General features: G+C 53.4%; 6 protein-coding genes across 6 annotated transcripts; all 6 read left to right on the top strand.

The window, feature by feature from the left end:
- Positions 1 to 36: 36 nt before the first annotated feature.
- On the top strand, positions 37 to 3,980 carry CONPUDRAFT_118487 (uncharacterized protein). Its single transcript, XM_007766829.1, has 11 exons — positions 37 to 622; positions 673 to 1,534; positions 1,602 to 2,136; positions 2,208 to 2,687; positions 2,750 to 2,808; positions 2,865 to 2,935; positions 2,994 to 3,169; positions 3,242 to 3,335; positions 3,392 to 3,547; positions 3,612 to 3,719; positions 3,804 to 3,980. The coding sequence occupies exons 1-11, from the start codon at positions 149 to 151 to the stop codon at positions 3,921 to 3,923; spliced, it is 3,135 nt and encodes a 1,044-aa protein (XP_007765019.1). The 5' UTR covers positions 37 to 148; the 3' UTR covers positions 3,924 to 3,980.
- Positions 3,981 to 4,700: 720 nt separating this feature from the next.
- CONPUDRAFT_118484 (uncharacterized protein) lies at positions 4,701 to 6,750 on the top strand (the record flags this gene model as incomplete). Its single annotated transcript, XM_007766828.1, has 8 exons — positions 4,701 to 5,124; positions 5,218 to 5,313; positions 5,414 to 5,534; positions 5,593 to 5,754; positions 5,811 to 5,850; positions 5,900 to 6,144; positions 6,203 to 6,399; positions 6,454 to 6,750. The coding sequence occupies exons 1-8, from the start codon at positions 5,065 to 5,067 to the stop codon at positions 6,748 to 6,750; spliced, it is 1,218 nt and encodes a 405-aa protein (XP_007765018.1). The 5' UTR covers positions 4,701 to 5,064.
- An 806-nt stretch (positions 6,751 to 7,556) lies between these two features.
- CONPUDRAFT_80104 (alpha beta-hydrolase) lies at positions 7,557 to 8,773 on the top strand. The gene is made up of 5 exons (XM_007766132.1): positions 7,557 to 7,742; positions 7,801 to 7,937; positions 7,997 to 8,007; positions 8,059 to 8,585; positions 8,644 to 8,773. Exons 1-5 carry the CDS (start codon positions 7,581 to 7,583, stop codon positions 8,650 to 8,652), a joined length of 846 nt encoding a protein of 281 aa, XP_007764322.1. The 5' UTR covers positions 7,557 to 7,580; the 3' UTR covers positions 8,653 to 8,773.
- An 858-nt stretch (positions 8,774 to 9,631) lies between these two features.
- On the top strand, positions 9,632 to 10,799 carry CONPUDRAFT_162739 (NAD(P)-binding protein; the record flags this gene model as incomplete). The annotated part of the gene is made up of 5 exons (XM_007766827.1): positions 9,632 to 9,700; positions 9,757 to 10,072; positions 10,127 to 10,167; positions 10,226 to 10,343; positions 10,404 to 10,799. 5 exons carry the CDS (start codon positions 9,632 to 9,634, stop codon positions 10,727 to 10,729), a joined length of 870 nt encoding a protein of 289 aa, XP_007765017.1. The 3' UTR covers positions 10,730 to 10,799.
- A 247-nt stretch (positions 10,800 to 11,046) lies between these two features.
- On the top strand, positions 11,047 to 12,427 carry CONPUDRAFT_162738 (NAD(P)-binding protein). The gene is made up of 5 exons (XM_007766826.1): positions 11,047 to 11,302; positions 11,369 to 11,678; positions 11,734 to 11,774; positions 11,835 to 11,949; positions 12,009 to 12,427. Exons 1-5 carry the CDS (start codon positions 11,234 to 11,236, stop codon positions 12,344 to 12,346), a joined length of 873 nt encoding a protein of 290 aa, XP_007765016.1. The 5' UTR covers positions 11,047 to 11,233; the 3' UTR covers positions 12,347 to 12,427.
- Positions 12,428 to 12,940: 513 nt separating this feature from the next.
- On the top strand, positions 12,941 to 14,767 carry CONPUDRAFT_150369 (endo-1,6-alpha-mannosidase; the record flags this gene model as incomplete). The annotated part of the gene is made up of 9 exons (XM_007766825.1): positions 12,941 to 13,021; positions 13,093 to 13,189; positions 13,252 to 13,393; positions 13,623 to 13,718; positions 13,770 to 13,846; positions 13,899 to 13,980; positions 14,037 to 14,270; positions 14,331 to 14,443; positions 14,523 to 14,767. The coding sequence occupies 9 exons, from the start codon at positions 12,941 to 12,943 to the stop codon at positions 14,765 to 14,767; spliced, it is 1,167 nt and encodes a 388-aa protein (XP_007765015.1).
- Between the last annotated feature and the right edge of the window lie 1,479 nt (positions 14,768 to 16,246).

The raw sequence follows: 16,246 nt of genomic DNA, 5'->3' as shown, positions 1-16,246 counted from the left end.
TCTCCGCCTCCCCCACATTTATTGACGCGTGAAAAGGGTCCGTGTCGAGGCCCGAAAGTGGGACCATCCAATTCTGAATTCACACTCTGTTCGCTTCCAAGTACATAACATACCGTGTCGAGCTTGTTCTTTGCTCCTGCGACCCACCATGGTCTCACAAAGGACCACTGGCAGGTCACTAACTGCTAGGACAAGTCTTGCGATCGTGGCTCTCGCGCTCGGACCACTTCTCGCCAGCGCCCAGTCCTGCTCCAACTACGGTTTCCAAGACCCGTCCAACTCCTCTGCCTGTCTCTGTCCCCCGGGCTTCGGTGGTGCGACCTGTGCTCAATCAGCCTGCGGTGGTACCATCTTTGATGGATCTTCGCGCTCGCTTGCTCCAGCGTCTAATGGCGGATTCTCGAACCTCACCGCGTCGGATTGCTCGTGTGTGGATGGATGGACAGGCGAGGGCTGCAATGTGTGCACGAGCGCGAATGCGTGCTCGAGTGGGTCTTCCAAGATTGGAGGTAGCTCGAGTTCGAGCAGCGATGGGATGAGCGGTGTAGGACTGAACGAGACGATGGTGTGCAGCAGTTCGCCACAGGTGTATGCTGCTGGGGAGCTGAGCTGCGATGTCAATGTGCGTGTGCGATCCGTGCTACATAAAACTCGTTCTGACGACAGCCGTAGAATCCCACACTGCAAGCAATATACCCCCTCCAATCTACACTGAACATCCTGCGGACCCTCAACGCCTCCCTGTCCCCTGTCTCCAACGCATCCGGTACAACCCTCAACCCCCAAGGCGGCTCCTCCACTTCCTCGGTCTTCGCCCAGCTCTTCTACGCCGGCGTCGAGCAGTTTTACTGCTCCGCCTCCCCCTGCACCCAATCCCAATCCCAATCCTCTTCCTCTTCTTCATCAGATAGCTCGTCAACCAACACATGGACATGCCAAAACCTGCAATGCACCTGTATCACCAACACCTCTTTCTGCGGCGCAGTGCCCATCACGAACCTTACGTCGACGATCAACGACCTCGGCGGCACACTCACGATCGAGTGCGGCACCGACGGCACGTGCTACTTCAAGCAGAGTGTGCTGCAGAACCTTTTTGGTGCGAACGGGCTCAGCATGCAGAACTGCAAATACGGAGAGTGCGTCACGCAGGACGTCATAGACACGAGCAGCAGTAGCGACTCCAGCAGTGGAGGGGGTGGCGGGCGGCAGCTGGGCGGGGGTGTTATTGCCGGTTTGGCGGTTGTCGCTGGGTTGGTTGCGCTCGGGCTCGCGGGGATCGCTTGGGGGTGGATCGTCCAGCGCAAAGCGAGGAAAGTGGGCGCAGGCGAGGAGACGGAGAGGTCAGGGAACATCGCGGTGAGCTGGCGCGATGTGTCGTATTTCGTACAGCCCGTTGGCGGGCCTGCGTTCGCGGGCCTGCGGAGGAGGCGTACGCGTGCGATGGGCGATGGCGGAAACGAGCGGACGATCCTGGACAACGTCAGCGGCTCGGTCGAGCCTGGGCAGATGATGGCCATCCTTGGGCCTAGCGGTGCGTCTCAGTTTTTTCTATCCTCCGCCATAGTACTAGTAACAGCTCATCGTCCGCGCGTGCGCAGGCGCCGGCAAAACCACCCTCGTCGAGCTCCTCGCTGGCAAACACAAATCCGGCGTCTCCTCAGGCACGATCGCATTCCCTTCCCACACCCCCGGCACTGCTGGAGAATCCGACGGCGCCCCACACATCGCATTCGTCCCGCAACACGACACCCTCCCTCCCATGCTCACCGTGCGCGAAGCGCTCGCCTTCGCTGCCGCGCTGCGCCTGCCCGAGTCGCTCCCGGGTGCGCAAAAACGCGCGCTGGTCGAGGGCGTCATCGAACGCCTTGGCCTCGGCGCCGTCGCTGACACGCGCATCGGCACGACGTCTGGTTCGGGCGGGGGCGGCGGGGCGGGGCGCGGGATATCGGGCGGCGAGGCGCGGAGGGTGTCGATCGGGCTGGAGCTCGTCGGGTGCCCGGATGTGTTGGTGCTCGACGAGCCGACGAGCGGGCTGGACTCGGTGAGCGCGATGCGCGTCGTGAGCGTGTTGAAGGGCGTCGCGGGGGACGAGAGGAATCCGGTGGCGGTTGTGTGTAGTTTGCATCAGCCTAGGTGCGTGCTTGTTCTTATTTTTATTTTTTATGCCGATGCTGATCTGGGTGTGATATATCGCGATGAACTAGCTCGCAGCTCTACCAGAAGTTCGACCAGATCATGCTCCTCGCGCACGGCCGCGCGCTCTACGCCGGCCGCGGCGCGTTTGCGCCCCTCCGGCACTTTGCGCATGTGCGCGAGACGCAGGGTGTGCCCGTGCAGCCGTACCAGGAGGGGTACAACGTCGCGGACTATCTGCTCGAGATCGCGTCGGATCCACCGGTCGGGCTCTTTGGCGCTGCTGCCACTACCACCGACATCAACGCCACCGGCAACTCCAGCCCTAGCGTGGGTAACGGGAATAGGAGCTCGGGCTCGCTCTGCGGTGTAAAGGGCGAGAAGGGGGAGGATGGGAAGGGGACGGACGAGAAGGCGGATGGAGATATCGAGGCGGGGGTGTCGCCCGCGGGCGTGCGCAAGAGGGTGAGGAGGAGGAGGGGCAAGTATGCGGCGACGTTTTTGACGCAGCTTGAGGTGCTGTGTGGGCGGGAGTGGAAGATCCTGCGCAGGTGAGTTTCTGGTCCGTTTGAGCTGACGTGAGCTTCGAGGGCGGGCTGACGTGGAAGGACAGGGACAAGACGTTGTTTTTGACGCATGTCCTCGTCGCTGCTGTGTTGGGTGTTTTCTGCGGTGCGTGGTACCGTTTCTTTTATCAAGCCGATCAGAGGCTGAAGGCGCATATGTAGGCGGGCTGTACTACCAAACCGGCATCACGATTGCGGGGTTCCAGTCTCGCGTTGGATGTCTGTTTTTCCTCGTATGTTCCTTGCATTCCTTCCTTCTCCGGTTTTCAGTGTTGACGATATCGGTTGCAGGGCGCACTCGTCGCGTTTTCGTCCCTCAGCGCGCTGTACAACATCGTCGAGATCCGCCCGCTCTTCCTGCGCGAGCGCTCGAACTCGTACTACAGCCCGACCGCGTGGCTGCTCTCTCGTTTCCTGTTCGATGTCGTCCCGCTGCGGATTATCCCGACGATCATCGTGTCTGCTGTGTAAGTAAACCGCCAATGCCTTGTGCCTCACGGGGTTGCGTGCTGATGTCGTCCACCGCCTACACTACACAGAACTTACTGGATGGCCGGCCTTGCGCACGATGCGGCGCATTTCTTCAAGTTCCTTTTCATTCTCGTATTGTATACGCTCGTCATGACGCTTTTTGTACGTTCTATCTCCTAGGTTTCTTACAGTGTGTTCTCGTGCTAACGCCCCGGCAGAACTTCCTGCTCGGCACTCTCTTCTACAACGGCGGCATTGCCATCCTGATCTCGGCGCTCTCCGCGCTGTACCAGATGACGTATGCGGGATTCTTTGTCCACCTCACGTCGATTCCGCCCGTGCTGCGGTGGCTGCAGTGGCTCTGTCCGCTCAAGGTGCGTTCAACCCTACCGTTGATAATTGATTGGCCTTTTTGAGGTGTTGACGCGTTCATTGTAGTATACCCTCGAGGCGCTGTCGGTGAACGAGGTGGGCTCGGGGCTGATGATCCAGGATACGCTGCAGGGTGTGCCGGTGGATGTGTCTGCGACGCTGATTATGGAGCTGGTGCGTCCCTTTAGTATTTCTCTTTTCCTTTTACTCTCGTCTCACAATGTCTTTGGTAACCACCGTCTCAATTCCTTGTGGCAGTTGTTCGGATTTGGCGTGAACAACTACTACCGCGATGTGCTTGTACTGTTTGCGTTCATCGTTGGGTTCGCGATTGGAGTCGTTGGTGTGGTTTGGCTCAAGGTCAGGGAGCGGCGGTAGTTTTTTGGTCTCGTGGATTTTTTGTGTGTATTTCAGATCATCTTATTCATCTTACCCTTTGGATGTCCGTTTCAACTCACTGACATGGAGGACAGCTGAGCTATTATTTCCATCATCGACGAGTCACGTTGCGAGGCGGGCACCTCCCATGCCGTGGTCTGCCTCGTGATTGGCACGCCTATTTCTAGATATCCTCAGAGCCGTGGGCGCGCCCTCGACAATACGCACGCTAGACTTGGGCTCATTGTGGACAAGGTTTTGGCCCCGTCACTTGCGGCGTTTAAGAGCTTTGCTGGATATGTTTGTCATGACCTCCCTTGCTTATTGCAGCTCTTCTGAGGCCTCACCTCGCGTCACAAGTGTTCACAGCCTGGCGGAAATTCCTGTTGGCAGGAGACTATGGCATAATTAAAGATTGCTTCACATGGTGTTGCACTGGTCTCTGAAGAGGAAGCTGGCGTGACATTACTACTGGATAAGAAACGATATCCCCGCGGTTTTGACCTCATCGCTATGCGCGGAAGTGGCAGACAGTTCTAAAGGGATTTGGAGCGATCGGGCTAAGGTCAGTAAAAGAAAATGAACTAGAGTACGTTCATTTGTGATAGATGTCAGGTATCAACTGTTGTCATTCCGCCTTTCTCGGTCTTCCTTCAGAATATGTGTTCGATTTCCCGGTTTATCGGCCAGAAGAAACGGGCTTCATCCAATCTTTGCTCGCCGAGACCCAATTCGTGCTGTAACCTGTGTCTTTGTTGATCTTTCAGAAGGGTCCACATCATCTCCTCTTTCCTTTTTCCACAGAAACGCGTCTTCCAATATTCCTGGGATGTAAATACGGCACCTCGGCGGTCGGCCTGCATCATGCATCAGCGCTAGCGCTAGCGCTGGAGATACCATCAAGTTTACACGCTAAGTCTTCGCACTTACCAACGTTTGCTAGGCTAACCCATGGACAGCCTCATATTGCATGCGATGACCAGACGGGTACATGAACTGCGAGACACGGTGAAGTTTATTCTAAACTCATATGATCGTGTTAACGGGACATTGCTGACCCCAAGCTCGCGCTGGGCGGTTCGAGGGCGTTATATCCCTGTTTGCAGGCGTGGAGTCGTTATTGCGGTCGCAAACAGCTCGTATGCGCAGATATACTGGGAGTGGGAGAGGCATGACAAGAAAGTTCAGCAAGTGCTCGTGGGTAAGGTTTGATACAGGCGAGAAGGGTTTCGTCACATCCCAAGGAAAATAGGTCCTGGTTACTCACGCGCTTGTTTGATTTTCAATAATGAAGTCACGGTACCGGATGTGGACTTCGAATATCACGTCGTCGTCTTCGACTCTTAGGACGCTTGATCAGCCGGCAACATGGACCCCGGGTCTAGCGGTGGTACGTCTGGACTATTTTCTGCTATCACTTATGCAGGGAGCTCACATCTGCGGGAAATCATAATCCCGCCTGCACGTGTCTTCGCCTACGCTTGTTATAGAACACAGCGATCATCATATATTGGCTGTCCTACACGAGCGGACACTCTAGTTCGCAGAACTCACTTGAACGCCACCATTGCCAAGCCGTTCTTATGGCACTGACCGACCAAACAGTTAAAGGTAAGTCTCAACGCTTGGTCAACAAAAGTAAAACGCGAAGGTTTACTGTGAAAACTAGCGGTTGCGTTGGCGCTCCCTATTCTCTCCATCATCGTTACTATATGTCGCCTCACTATCCGCGCTCTAGGTAGGCGGCTATGGTGGGATGATGCTGCGATAGCCTTCGCCATGGTTATTCAGTTCCTTCAAATCATATTCACTGAGATTCGATACGAACCTCGTATGTATACCGTTTTATTACTTTCGGACAAACCAGTGATTAAAACGCATCCACAGAGGATCACTCCAACGGTTTGATGGTCGCTGCGTACTACATGTAAGCTATGGGTTTATTTGTCAAGGCGCTCAAACAGTAATGATAACAGGGCTGCCGAATCGTTCTACGGAGTTATCTGGTTCTCGAGGATATCCATCATGCTTACTGTTGTGCGAATCTCAGTGGCTAAGACTGAACGTCGTGTTCTCCTCGGAATTGCCAGTGCATTCAGTATCGTCTTGACTGCCTTGGTGTTTCAAGTGGTTGGGGAATGCGAGCGCAACACAGCTTGGAAGCAGGCTTTGGTTCCCCAGTGCAACCTTGGGGAAGACGTCGCTATTGCGCAGACTATCAGTATGTGTCTCGCTAGCCATGCGCGTTCAAATTCGCATGCTCATAATGTCATGCTTAGCTATTGTGATCTCGGATTTCCTTTTGGTTGTCACGCCTATACGTATGGTTTACAGAGTCAATCTTCCAACCTCTCAGAAAATTCGCCTCATTGCCGTATTCATGTCTACGTCCATCACTACCGCTGTCAGCTTGGTGCACATATACTATCTCTTGAAATATGGGGGAGTCGACGAGATCTTCGCCGCAGTCGTAGAGGTAATTATCAGGGTTTGTTTCCACTGATACAATCACTTAAATTCGCGTTTATAGATGTCGATCACGCTCATAGTTGCCAGCTTAAGCGTGCTTGTGGCGTTCTGTTCTCGCATCGGGACCGACAACCAGAATTCGTCGAGTTCGGGCTCCAGATCGATCGTCACATTTGGTTCCATTCCTATCCGCCCCACCAGGCGAAGGCGGCCGCATGATCCACTGACCCCTGTTATCGACATAGGTGTCGAGTATACTATGGAGACGTTCTCGGAGCACCAGGTCAAACTTCCACAGGAGGGCTACTCGCAGCGGTTATCTGAAGGAGTTTCAGATGCCAAAGTTTCTGAGGTGTAGCGCTGCAGTCACGCCAATCCAATCACTTGGGCACTCGGTAACACCTACGCATGGATCACCTTCTCTCTTCGTCGGGTTTACGGCGTACCAGCTACCCCGTAATTACTATGATATAATTTCAGTCTATGGAATGAACTGCATTGCCAGGAGCCGAGATCTCCGAGGAGCCATATGCAACGTCCGCAAGGTGTGAGGTCAATTTACAGCTACGGTATGAGGACCAAAATATTGACTTGAGACCAACGCCACGACGCTGAATAGGTTAAAAGTGTCAGGAAATGTCTTACAATATAACATTCACTTGGACTGGTGTTTAGTTTCCTGCTGTAAATGGAAAACACCGAGTTCCCCGTTGAGATAAGTTCCCATCTGACATCAATCCAGGTCCTCTTCAACGATCATTGAAATATCGAACTCCTGGGTTACATTGGAAGCTCCAGCGTGGTGGAAAGCTGTGATAAAAATAGTGAGAAATGATGATAAACGCTTCTGATTCCGCCACCAGCGGACTTCGTACTTACCATTCCGTCGGTATGTGACCTGAGGCTGCTATCAAAGGAGAACTAGATTGCGGCAACCTGTACACACAAGGCGACAGCTCACTTCCCATAGAATCAGTTGTAGATCTCACACTGTTATGAAACCAACTTGGAGGGAGCAGGTTATCTGGGGCGGTGTTCATTTTTGATGCGACTGCAAAGGAGGTCCTCGGAAATGATAACAGTCAGCATCGAAAATGTATTTTGCCTATAAAAGACAATGCCCTTTAAAAATGGGAGGGTTAGCGCAGCTAACAAGACTAAGAGCAAGGTGATATGGCATATTCCACCATGGTTAAGGAGCTCAAGTCTACCGACGGAACTCTCATCTACGCAGAAGCCACCGGAGACCCATCAAAGCCCAGTGTGGTCTTCGTGCACGGTTTCTTGCTGTCTGGTGAATCGTTTGATAATCTATTCGAAGATCAGAAGTTACTGGACAAACTTTACCTGGTATATACGTTCGCGTCTACTCATTCGGCGAGTGCTGAGTGAATATATTGGTTTACAGGTCCGTTACGACGTACGCAGCCATGGACGAAGTGGGAAGCCGCAAACAATGGAGGGTCACGCGTCGTCGTTGTATGCCGACGACTTCAAGACTGTCATAGAAGCCTTCAACCTAAGAAGACCTGTGTTCTGCGGATGGTCAGTCGGTAGATTTACCTTGACTCAGGCAGAAATACTCACCTCGTCGATGTACGCAGGAGTCTTGGAGGTGCAGCACCCTCTCGAGCGTCGAAGGCCATCGCTTATTGACAGTTCTCAGGGAGCACTGGCGCCGACATCTGTACCTACCTTGACCCTATTCCGCTCTCCGGGCTGGTGTATATGTGCGCTGTTCCGTACCTTGAGCCATCCGTCGTCGAAGGTACCGGAAGGCCCGACCTCAGAGGATTGCTTACTGCAGTCTCAACCGATGGCGAAGTCGTTGATTCCATCAACACCCGCATCAAATTTATGGAGACGCTCTTCAAAGACCACCGCTCCGTCCCTTGGAAGACCAAGTTCTCTTGGATGGGATCCGGCGTCTTCATGACGCCCGCCGACTGTCGCTTCGCACTGGGCCGTCCGCAAGATGGATCGAAGTTGCTGGAGGCGGGACGCAACGGCCTGCCCCTTTTGGTGATCGCTGCAGGTGATGACGAACAATTGGATGGAGAAGGAACGGTAAGAACCTTTGCTCCGCACTTTAAGAACATGAAGGTCGCACGCATCGCAAACGCTGGACATGCTGTGCATCTCGACCAGCAGGAGGAGTTTGTCAAGACTCTGATCGCGTTTGTTCTTGGAGAGGTAGGCAATGCGAAGGCAAATCATGTCGTTCGGTCGAGCTAACGTGCCCATGTTCAAGTGCCATTGAAGGAGACCAACGGCAGACCAAGTAGGAATTGTGCGAGTATTGTTGTGTAATAATCAGCAGATTCAAGTGCCATTGAAGGAGACCAACGGCAGACCAAGTAGGAATTGTGCGAGTATTGTTGTGTAATAATCAGCAGATATGAGTGGCCGGTGTTTGTGAAACTGAACAATTCCTGAACGTATGAGCTTAGAGTACTGTAAGCAAGTGAAGGCTTCGCGACGCGACTGTTATCCATCACGCTTCAAATTAAAGGTCCGACGTCGCCAAACTTCGGTGAGAGCTCGAGTCCAGCTCAACCACAATTTATTGTTCCTCAATCCGCCAGTTTTGGTGCGACAGCTCAACGTCAACTTTGACTCGACCCAGCCCGAAGTCAACTAGCAGCACTAATACGCCCAAGTCGGCTAACTCGGGTCTGTGCATCGCCGGTATGAATGCATCGCTCATCACTGTACTTGCTGCCGCGTAAGTTGCTGGCGCATCGCGACGCGTCGAGAAGACGTCGCATCTCCGGACATCTTCATGGTCAAGTCCACGGTCTGCTCTCGCCATAGTCATCGACGTTTGCTACACGTATCTCTCTTGGAACCACTCTCGCAGTGTCCAGCGCCACCCTGTTCGTTGTCTTTTGCAGAAAATCTTACTTCAACAAAACCTTTTACCAATCACTCCAATGAACAGTGTACTTGGTCTCCTTCAGGATCCGAAACTTGACTTGACCTAAAGTTTGCCCGCTATCGTTGACAGCTGTCATAGCGGCCATATCTCATTTGCCACGGTGTATGTCTTCGCCTGTCTCGGTCACGGCTCGGGCATGCCTCGGTCTCGTCTCAGGCTCCGGTCTAACGAAGATAAGTGACTCAATGTTCTTGAAGGTGACTCGACACAGTCCCAGCGTTGTGCACATATAAGAAGACAGCATTAGGCGTTCGACGCCCTAGCTTCCTTTAGCTCACTGCCTCGCATAATCTCTATCATAATGGCTACTACGTTCAAGAACTTCGCACTCGTTGGCGGTGGAGGAGCTCTCGGTAAACCAGTGCTCGAAGTAAGTCCACGTCGAACGTTCTGGCTCTGCTCAGACCTCACATTCAAAAATCGAAGAGACTCCTCGCAGCCGGCGCCGCTAAAGTCGTCGTGTTCACGAGGCCAGAGTCTACGAGCACATTCGCTCCGAACCCAAGCCTCTCTGTAGAGAAGGTGAACCTGGGTGACATTGATGCTCTCGCGGCCGCCCTGCAGAAGCACAGCATCGAGGTGCTCGTCTCCGTAGTCGGCCATGCGGCCCTCGAAGGGCAGCCCATGCTGATTGACGCAGCGAAGAAGTCCGGAGTGCAACTCTTCGTACCTTCTGAGTTTGGGTTCCCCACGGAAGGCATCACCGATGAAGGCTTCCTGGCTGTGAAAGCCCGTGTTGCTGGTATGTCTGCTGTACTAAAGTTGATGCAATGAGAGTTGACTCTCCGGCGTGCAGATTACGCAAAGTCGCAAGGTTTGCCAAGTTTGCGTATTTACGTGAGCCATCCCCGCGTGTAGCCTGATGATAACAAAACGCTAACACGACACTTTTTAGAATGGGTTTTTCGCGGATTATGCCTTCTTCTTGGGCTCTGTCGAAGAGAAAGGGAAGTTTCTTATGGTTGAGCCTGGCGACAAAGAGTTTACCCTGACCGCTGTGGCCGACATCAGCGGTACGCTTCTTCACCGCTCGCTAACGAGACGGGTGGATCTGACGGGGCCCACTCCCTTAGGATTCGTCGCCCACGTTCTAATCAACTTCCCACAAACCAAGCTGAAGGACGCCACCTTCCGCATTGAAGGAGACCGTATGACGCTTCGTGACCTCGCCTCTCTCTGCAACACCGTCAAGTCGATCCCGGTCGAGATAGTCGACGCAGTTCCTAAGGACGTTGCTTTGGCCGAAGGCAAGCAGTATCTGATTGCGCACTTCAACTCTAGGAAAGGTATTGTGAGCTGGGATAATTCGCAGCAAAAGGATCTGGGTACGAGTGCGATTTCCAATGGCCTTTGGGCTGGTCATACTTGGAAATCTGTGAAGGATGTCCTCGAACAGTAAGTTCGAGGATGATATTTGTCAGATGTATCACAGAGCCTAAATTACTTCATGAAATCGAGTGTGACGTGTCAAGGTATTAGCCAAACGACAGCTTTTAAGTTTCTGACAGAGGTGCCTTGTGCGCTTGAGGTTGATCTGAGGTGAACAGCTCAAGGAACCGCTAGCTAAGTTGGTCTGTTTGTTGAGTGCGGCAATTGCCGGTGATATAGGCGCCGTGTTTGGCCGCGAGACCTTGCTCTGTTGACCATCACCGTCTTCGCGTCATAAGTTTCTCAATACTTGCCCACAAAGTACCGTTTTTCATCGTTCAACAACTTCATTAACATGGAAAGACGCGTCCCTCGATCCATGATTCCAGATCCTGACAGGTTCTAGTGCCCTTCGTTTGACAGCTGTGCTCTAGCCGTACCCCTTTTGGCCTCTGTTGTCCTTAACGCAACCTCGTGAAACTTGTCCTCAATCAGCACGACTCAACTCTGCGCAACCATCAAACAACCATACACCATGAGCAATACATTCAAGTCGTTCGCGATTATAGGAGCTGGAGGATACCTGGGAAGGCCCATATATGAGGTACGTCCTTCTAAATGCTTATATCGATGTCTAATCTAGCGTCATCGACCTATTTCAACGCTATAGAGTCTTCTCGCCAGCAGTGCTTCCAAGGTTGTCGTTCTGAGCCGGCCTGACTCCGACAAGACGTTCGCCTCCCACCCGAAGCAGGTGGTAGAGAAAGTGAAGTTGGATGATGTCGATGCCGTTGCGGCCGTTCTGAAGAAACATGGCGTTGAAGTGCTCGTTTCGGCGATTGCGATCGTAGGATTTGGGACCCAAACCGCCTTGGCTGACGCTGCAAAACGGGCGGACGTCCAGTTGTTCGTTCCTTCCGAGTTCGGCATACCTTCGGAAGGCGCACAGGGGTTGCTGGGGAGCAAGGCCAAAGTTTGCGGTGGGTTGTGTTAGGCACTGTCTCCGAGAATCTAAGCTCACTGTATGCGGGGCAGACTACGCAAAGTCCATTGGGCTTCCTTTCCTGCGCCTTTACGTGAGTTACTGAGCCCCTCAAGCCGCGGTTGTACGCAGCGCTGATTCGGCACTTCCGCAGACGGGGCTTTTCATGGAGTCCATCCCTTCGGCGGGTTCAGTAGAGACAGGGAAGTTCGTGTATCTCGAGCGAGGCACCGCTCCCCTTTCGGTGACTTCGATCATCGACATTGGCGGTGAGTTTTAAGTGTTACTCAGCTTCGCGAGCCTCTCTGGAATTATCCACCTTCCCCAGGTTTCTTGGCACATGTGCTCACTACCCTCACGCCCGCGGAGCTGCAAGGCGTTACCTTCCGCATCGAAGGCGAACGGACCTCATTTGCTGAGCTCGCCGCTCTCTACCACGAAGTCAAAGGACTGCCTGCTGAGTCCCTTGGCGTGGACAGGTTCCGCGCGGAAGTGCCCAAGGCTGACTTCAAGGTGCCCTTGGCGAGCGTCGTCAACGAGGGCAAGGGTGTTATAACCTACTGTCACGTCCAGGGTAAGGATCTCGGACAAGGGGTGATTTCGAATGGTCTCTGGGAGGGACACAGCTGGAAGTCCGCTAGGGAGGTCATTCGCGAATTGAAGTAACGTCGTTCTCTGACTGTCAAATATATTGTACTATTAGATACTCACTTCGAGTCTGAAATTTTAAGCAGCACGTTAAGGCGCAGAGCGTCGGTTTGGTGCATGGTCCCTTTGATCTGCACAGCTTCTTCTCGCGCGAGGCATCTCTATTTTTACTGCTCATTCATACATCGTGATCGTTTACCATCTGGTGCGAGGATCCCGTGGGCGTATCAAACACCTAGAAACCACCCAACGTAACAAGCTCTGTGGGATTCCTATTCATTGTCACCACATGTTTCACCCCCTTTGTCGCGCTGGCTTGCGAACGGGACCGCAAACCTGCTTCTCCATACCGCGGCATCCGAGTCTGTCGTCACGATATTGCCTCAATTCCGCACGCCTTTCCATGAGGTGCTGCATGATCCTGCCTGGCTCCATGCCCAATCCTACTTTCACTTCTATTTATAGGCTGACTTTGCTGTCGAAGTAAAGGAACAATGAGGCGGTGAGGCATGGTACTGACTGACGATCGTTGGCGCTTTCTTTCAACTGTTATATACCCCCTTGGTTATTTTAAGGCGAGATTCACCCTCTTGCTTCCGCTCGCACTCCACAATGCTTAACACTGCTTGGGTTGCCCTCGCTCTCGCTGGTTTTGCCGCTGCTCAGGACTTTAGCATTCCCTCTGCATGGAGGGTACGTCTTCAGACTGGCTCGACTTCCTGTTATCGTGCTGATTGCGATCATCCCTTAATGTTCTCATTCAGGATCCTAGCACTTCTACGTCCGAGGCAGACCTCGCTACCGACGCCCAGAACCTCGTTGGCACCCTCAGCGTTGACTCCAGCAACGGCGGCGTTCAGGGTACACAGCGTTTTACGTAATTTCCGCCACAATCATCGACTCACAGTTTGCGTCGCGGACAGGTCTTGGCTACTGGCAGAGCGCCAACTGGCTCTCGGCCTTGGCAAACCTCGACCATTTCACCGGCCAGACCACCAATCAGCAGACCGTGACCGACGCACTGAACGGCGCGTTTGCCTCGTATACCGACTTTGATCAATATCAGTGCGTGTCTTCAAGTTTTCCCATCAGGTCCGTGGCAACTGATCATTCCTTGATCCTATGTTGGACAGGGTGAGTTCGAATCGAATCTGACTTCTCATCGAAGTATGGAGTTTGCGGAGGCTTAACTGCTCTTTCTTTCTCCGCGATGGCAGTACAACGACGACGCGACGTGAGTGCCGTATTGCAGTCAATGGTGCTATGGCGCTGTAAACTGACCACAATGAAATAGATGGTGGGCCACTGCTGCGTACTACGCGTACCGTGCGTATGGCGACGAGAACCTCCTCGACCACGCCATCGCCACTTGGCAGCACGTCAGCAACTAGTAAGCCCCTTCATTGACAATCCTACTTGTGAATGCTGATGCACTCCTCAGCGTTATCACTTCCGCCGATGCGAGTTCAGGCAGCATCTCTACGAAGAACTTTAGTATTGAGGGCAGTTGTAATGGCCGTGCGTTCTCTCTCGCCCCTTTGCCTTCTAAATTAAGCTCATGAGATGCCAGAATCTATGGCTGGCGGCGTTTTCTGGCGCCCGACCGACGATGATACCTCCGTAAACACCATCACCACTGGCCTCTACGCAGCGTATGTTCTACTAATACTCGCCTACAGTCTTCCATTTAACATACCCAAATAAATAGTCTCTCTGCATTCCTCGGCGAGGCGACTGGTGACTCCACCTACACCACCGCTGCCGTGGCCAGTGCAAACTGGATCAAGAACGTCAACACGAACTCCGCCGGACTTGCGCTTGACAGCGTCGATGCAAGCGACTGTTCGCGGTCCGACGCCAGCTGGATCTTCACGTACAACACTGGCAAGTACATCGAGGGCCTCTCTGTTCTCGCCGCTAGTGATAGCTCGTGGACATCTCTGTAAGTCAATTCGACGTTATAAAATGCCTGAAGCTAAACTTGGTGATATACCTCATCCAGTTTGGAGAACACCATCGTCGCTGCCACCAAGGACTCGCCCTGGCAGGGCAGCGACGGTGTCATCACCGAGGGCTCCAGCGACAGCACCGACAACGACGATGTCGGCTTCAAGTGTGCGTACCCAACCGTCTACTATATCCATTCATTGCGCTCTTGCTCACTCACATGCCCCTCCCCTCTTGCTATATGCAGCCGTCCTCATCCGCGGTCTGCACGAGGCCTGGGCGCGTAACACCGGCAACGGGGACCTGACCGCGCTCGTGGAGGCGTACACGGACGTGCAGTGGAACGCGCTCGCGAGCCTCGCGTCGACGCAGAGCGGCAACGGGCAGACATGGTTCTCCACCAACTGGCCCGGACCAGGCCCGAGCGCGCTCATTGCGTGGGGGCAGCTCGCAGCCATCGACGTGTTGGTGTCGGCGGTGGACGAGAATTAGGGAGGGGGGATAGTGGTGTTCCTGAGGGGCATTGTTGTTTGGTTTTCTTGAATGGATTTGTGATGCTTATACAAGGCTTATTGACGAGGTTGGACGGATTTGTTCTGAGTCTCGAGGTTGCTTGTTGCCTCGCCGCTATGCTACCGAGACGTCGTGGGGTCTGCCGGTGCTCGCAAGCTCATGCTGCATTCGTGGTTGGTAGTCAGCCACGCTCGAGCGATCACGGTCAAGTGCTGACCAGGTCATGCTTGGACTGGTGATCAAACTGATCTCCATGTTAGTCGTCGAGTCGGAAGTAGTTGCTAAGAAGTCAACACAAAAAGGATGAGGACGAAGAGTCAAAAAAGCGCTCAGGGGGGCTTTCCCTGAGACGGTAACTGAAACTTACGAGAGAGACTCCAACTTCTGGATGCGTGTTTCGCATATACAACAATCTTTGAACTGGTTCAGAAGAATTCTAGGTGAACAGTAATGGCCTCAAAGAACTCCAGCGCAAATAGAGGTTTTTCGTTTCAGCAGCCTAAGGACGATACTCTATGAAGAAATAAGCGGATTTCTGTGGAGCGCTGTAAATAAAAACCGAGAGCTAAGGAGAATATGCGCCTCCCAATTGCGTCTTGATTGTGTCTCAGCCCTCATATCTGCTGCAATTGAAGTCCAGGCTTCGGCCGAGCAGAACGTCTCACCGTCACATTCGCGCCGCGGCAATCTCAGCAGCCAAAAAGGGTAGATTAAAGTCTGATCGTCGCGGGCAAACGTGCCCGAATTGAAGCGGGTGCTGAAAGCCGACTCATATGGTTATCGGCCGAGTCTTTGCGGGCGTCGCGATTGCAGGCGAATCGATTGGAAGCTGTCCTCGGATGAATGAGGTTTCGATGAATAACGAACATGTGCATGCTATAGCGCGACTTTGCGTCGATAGTCTTTTCGCTATATGTGCTGTGGAATCCGCCAGGCTACGACTGATCAGAGTCATGGAGATACTTGGCATTATTCAATACCGAGCGTCCGCATGGCGGCGCGAAGCACAAGAATTTGGCGAGGAGAACGGAATCTGCCAACGTATGACGTCGTTTCACGAGTGAAAGAGGATCCTTGCGCGTTGGGGCTGGCCTTCTGGCCAACCGGCGACAGCGTCCGCGTAGGGGTTCACGGGGCATTCGAACGCTCGGCGATTCCGCTCGAGTCTCGCGGAGAATAGGGAGTCGCAGGGAAAGTTTATCGAGAGAGTACCTGCGCTCATTGATATTGGACAAGCTTCAGGTGGCGAAAGGGGATGAGCGGCCGACTCGATATGGGGCTCGAAGTTCAACGAAGGTGGATGCATTCCCCACAAGGTTCGAGCATAATGGAGTCTCCCCGCACATAAGGCGAGTTTGAAGCCACGAGCTATAATTAGTGGGGTGTATCGTTGTGGGGATTTGATATCGAGTGGGCCAGCCAAGGCACCAGGTGGGCCAGAGCTCCACAGCAATCCAC

The sequence above is a fragment of the Coniophora puteana genome (genome assembly GCF_000271625.1).
Source record: "Coniophora puteana RWD-64-598 SS2 unplaced genomic scaffold CONPUscaffold_2, whole genome shotgun sequence".
NCBI lineage: Eukaryota > Fungi > Basidiomycota > Agaricomycetes > Boletales > Coniophoraceae > Coniophora > Coniophora puteana.
This window is presented reverse-complemented; position numbering and strand designations above follow the sequence as displayed.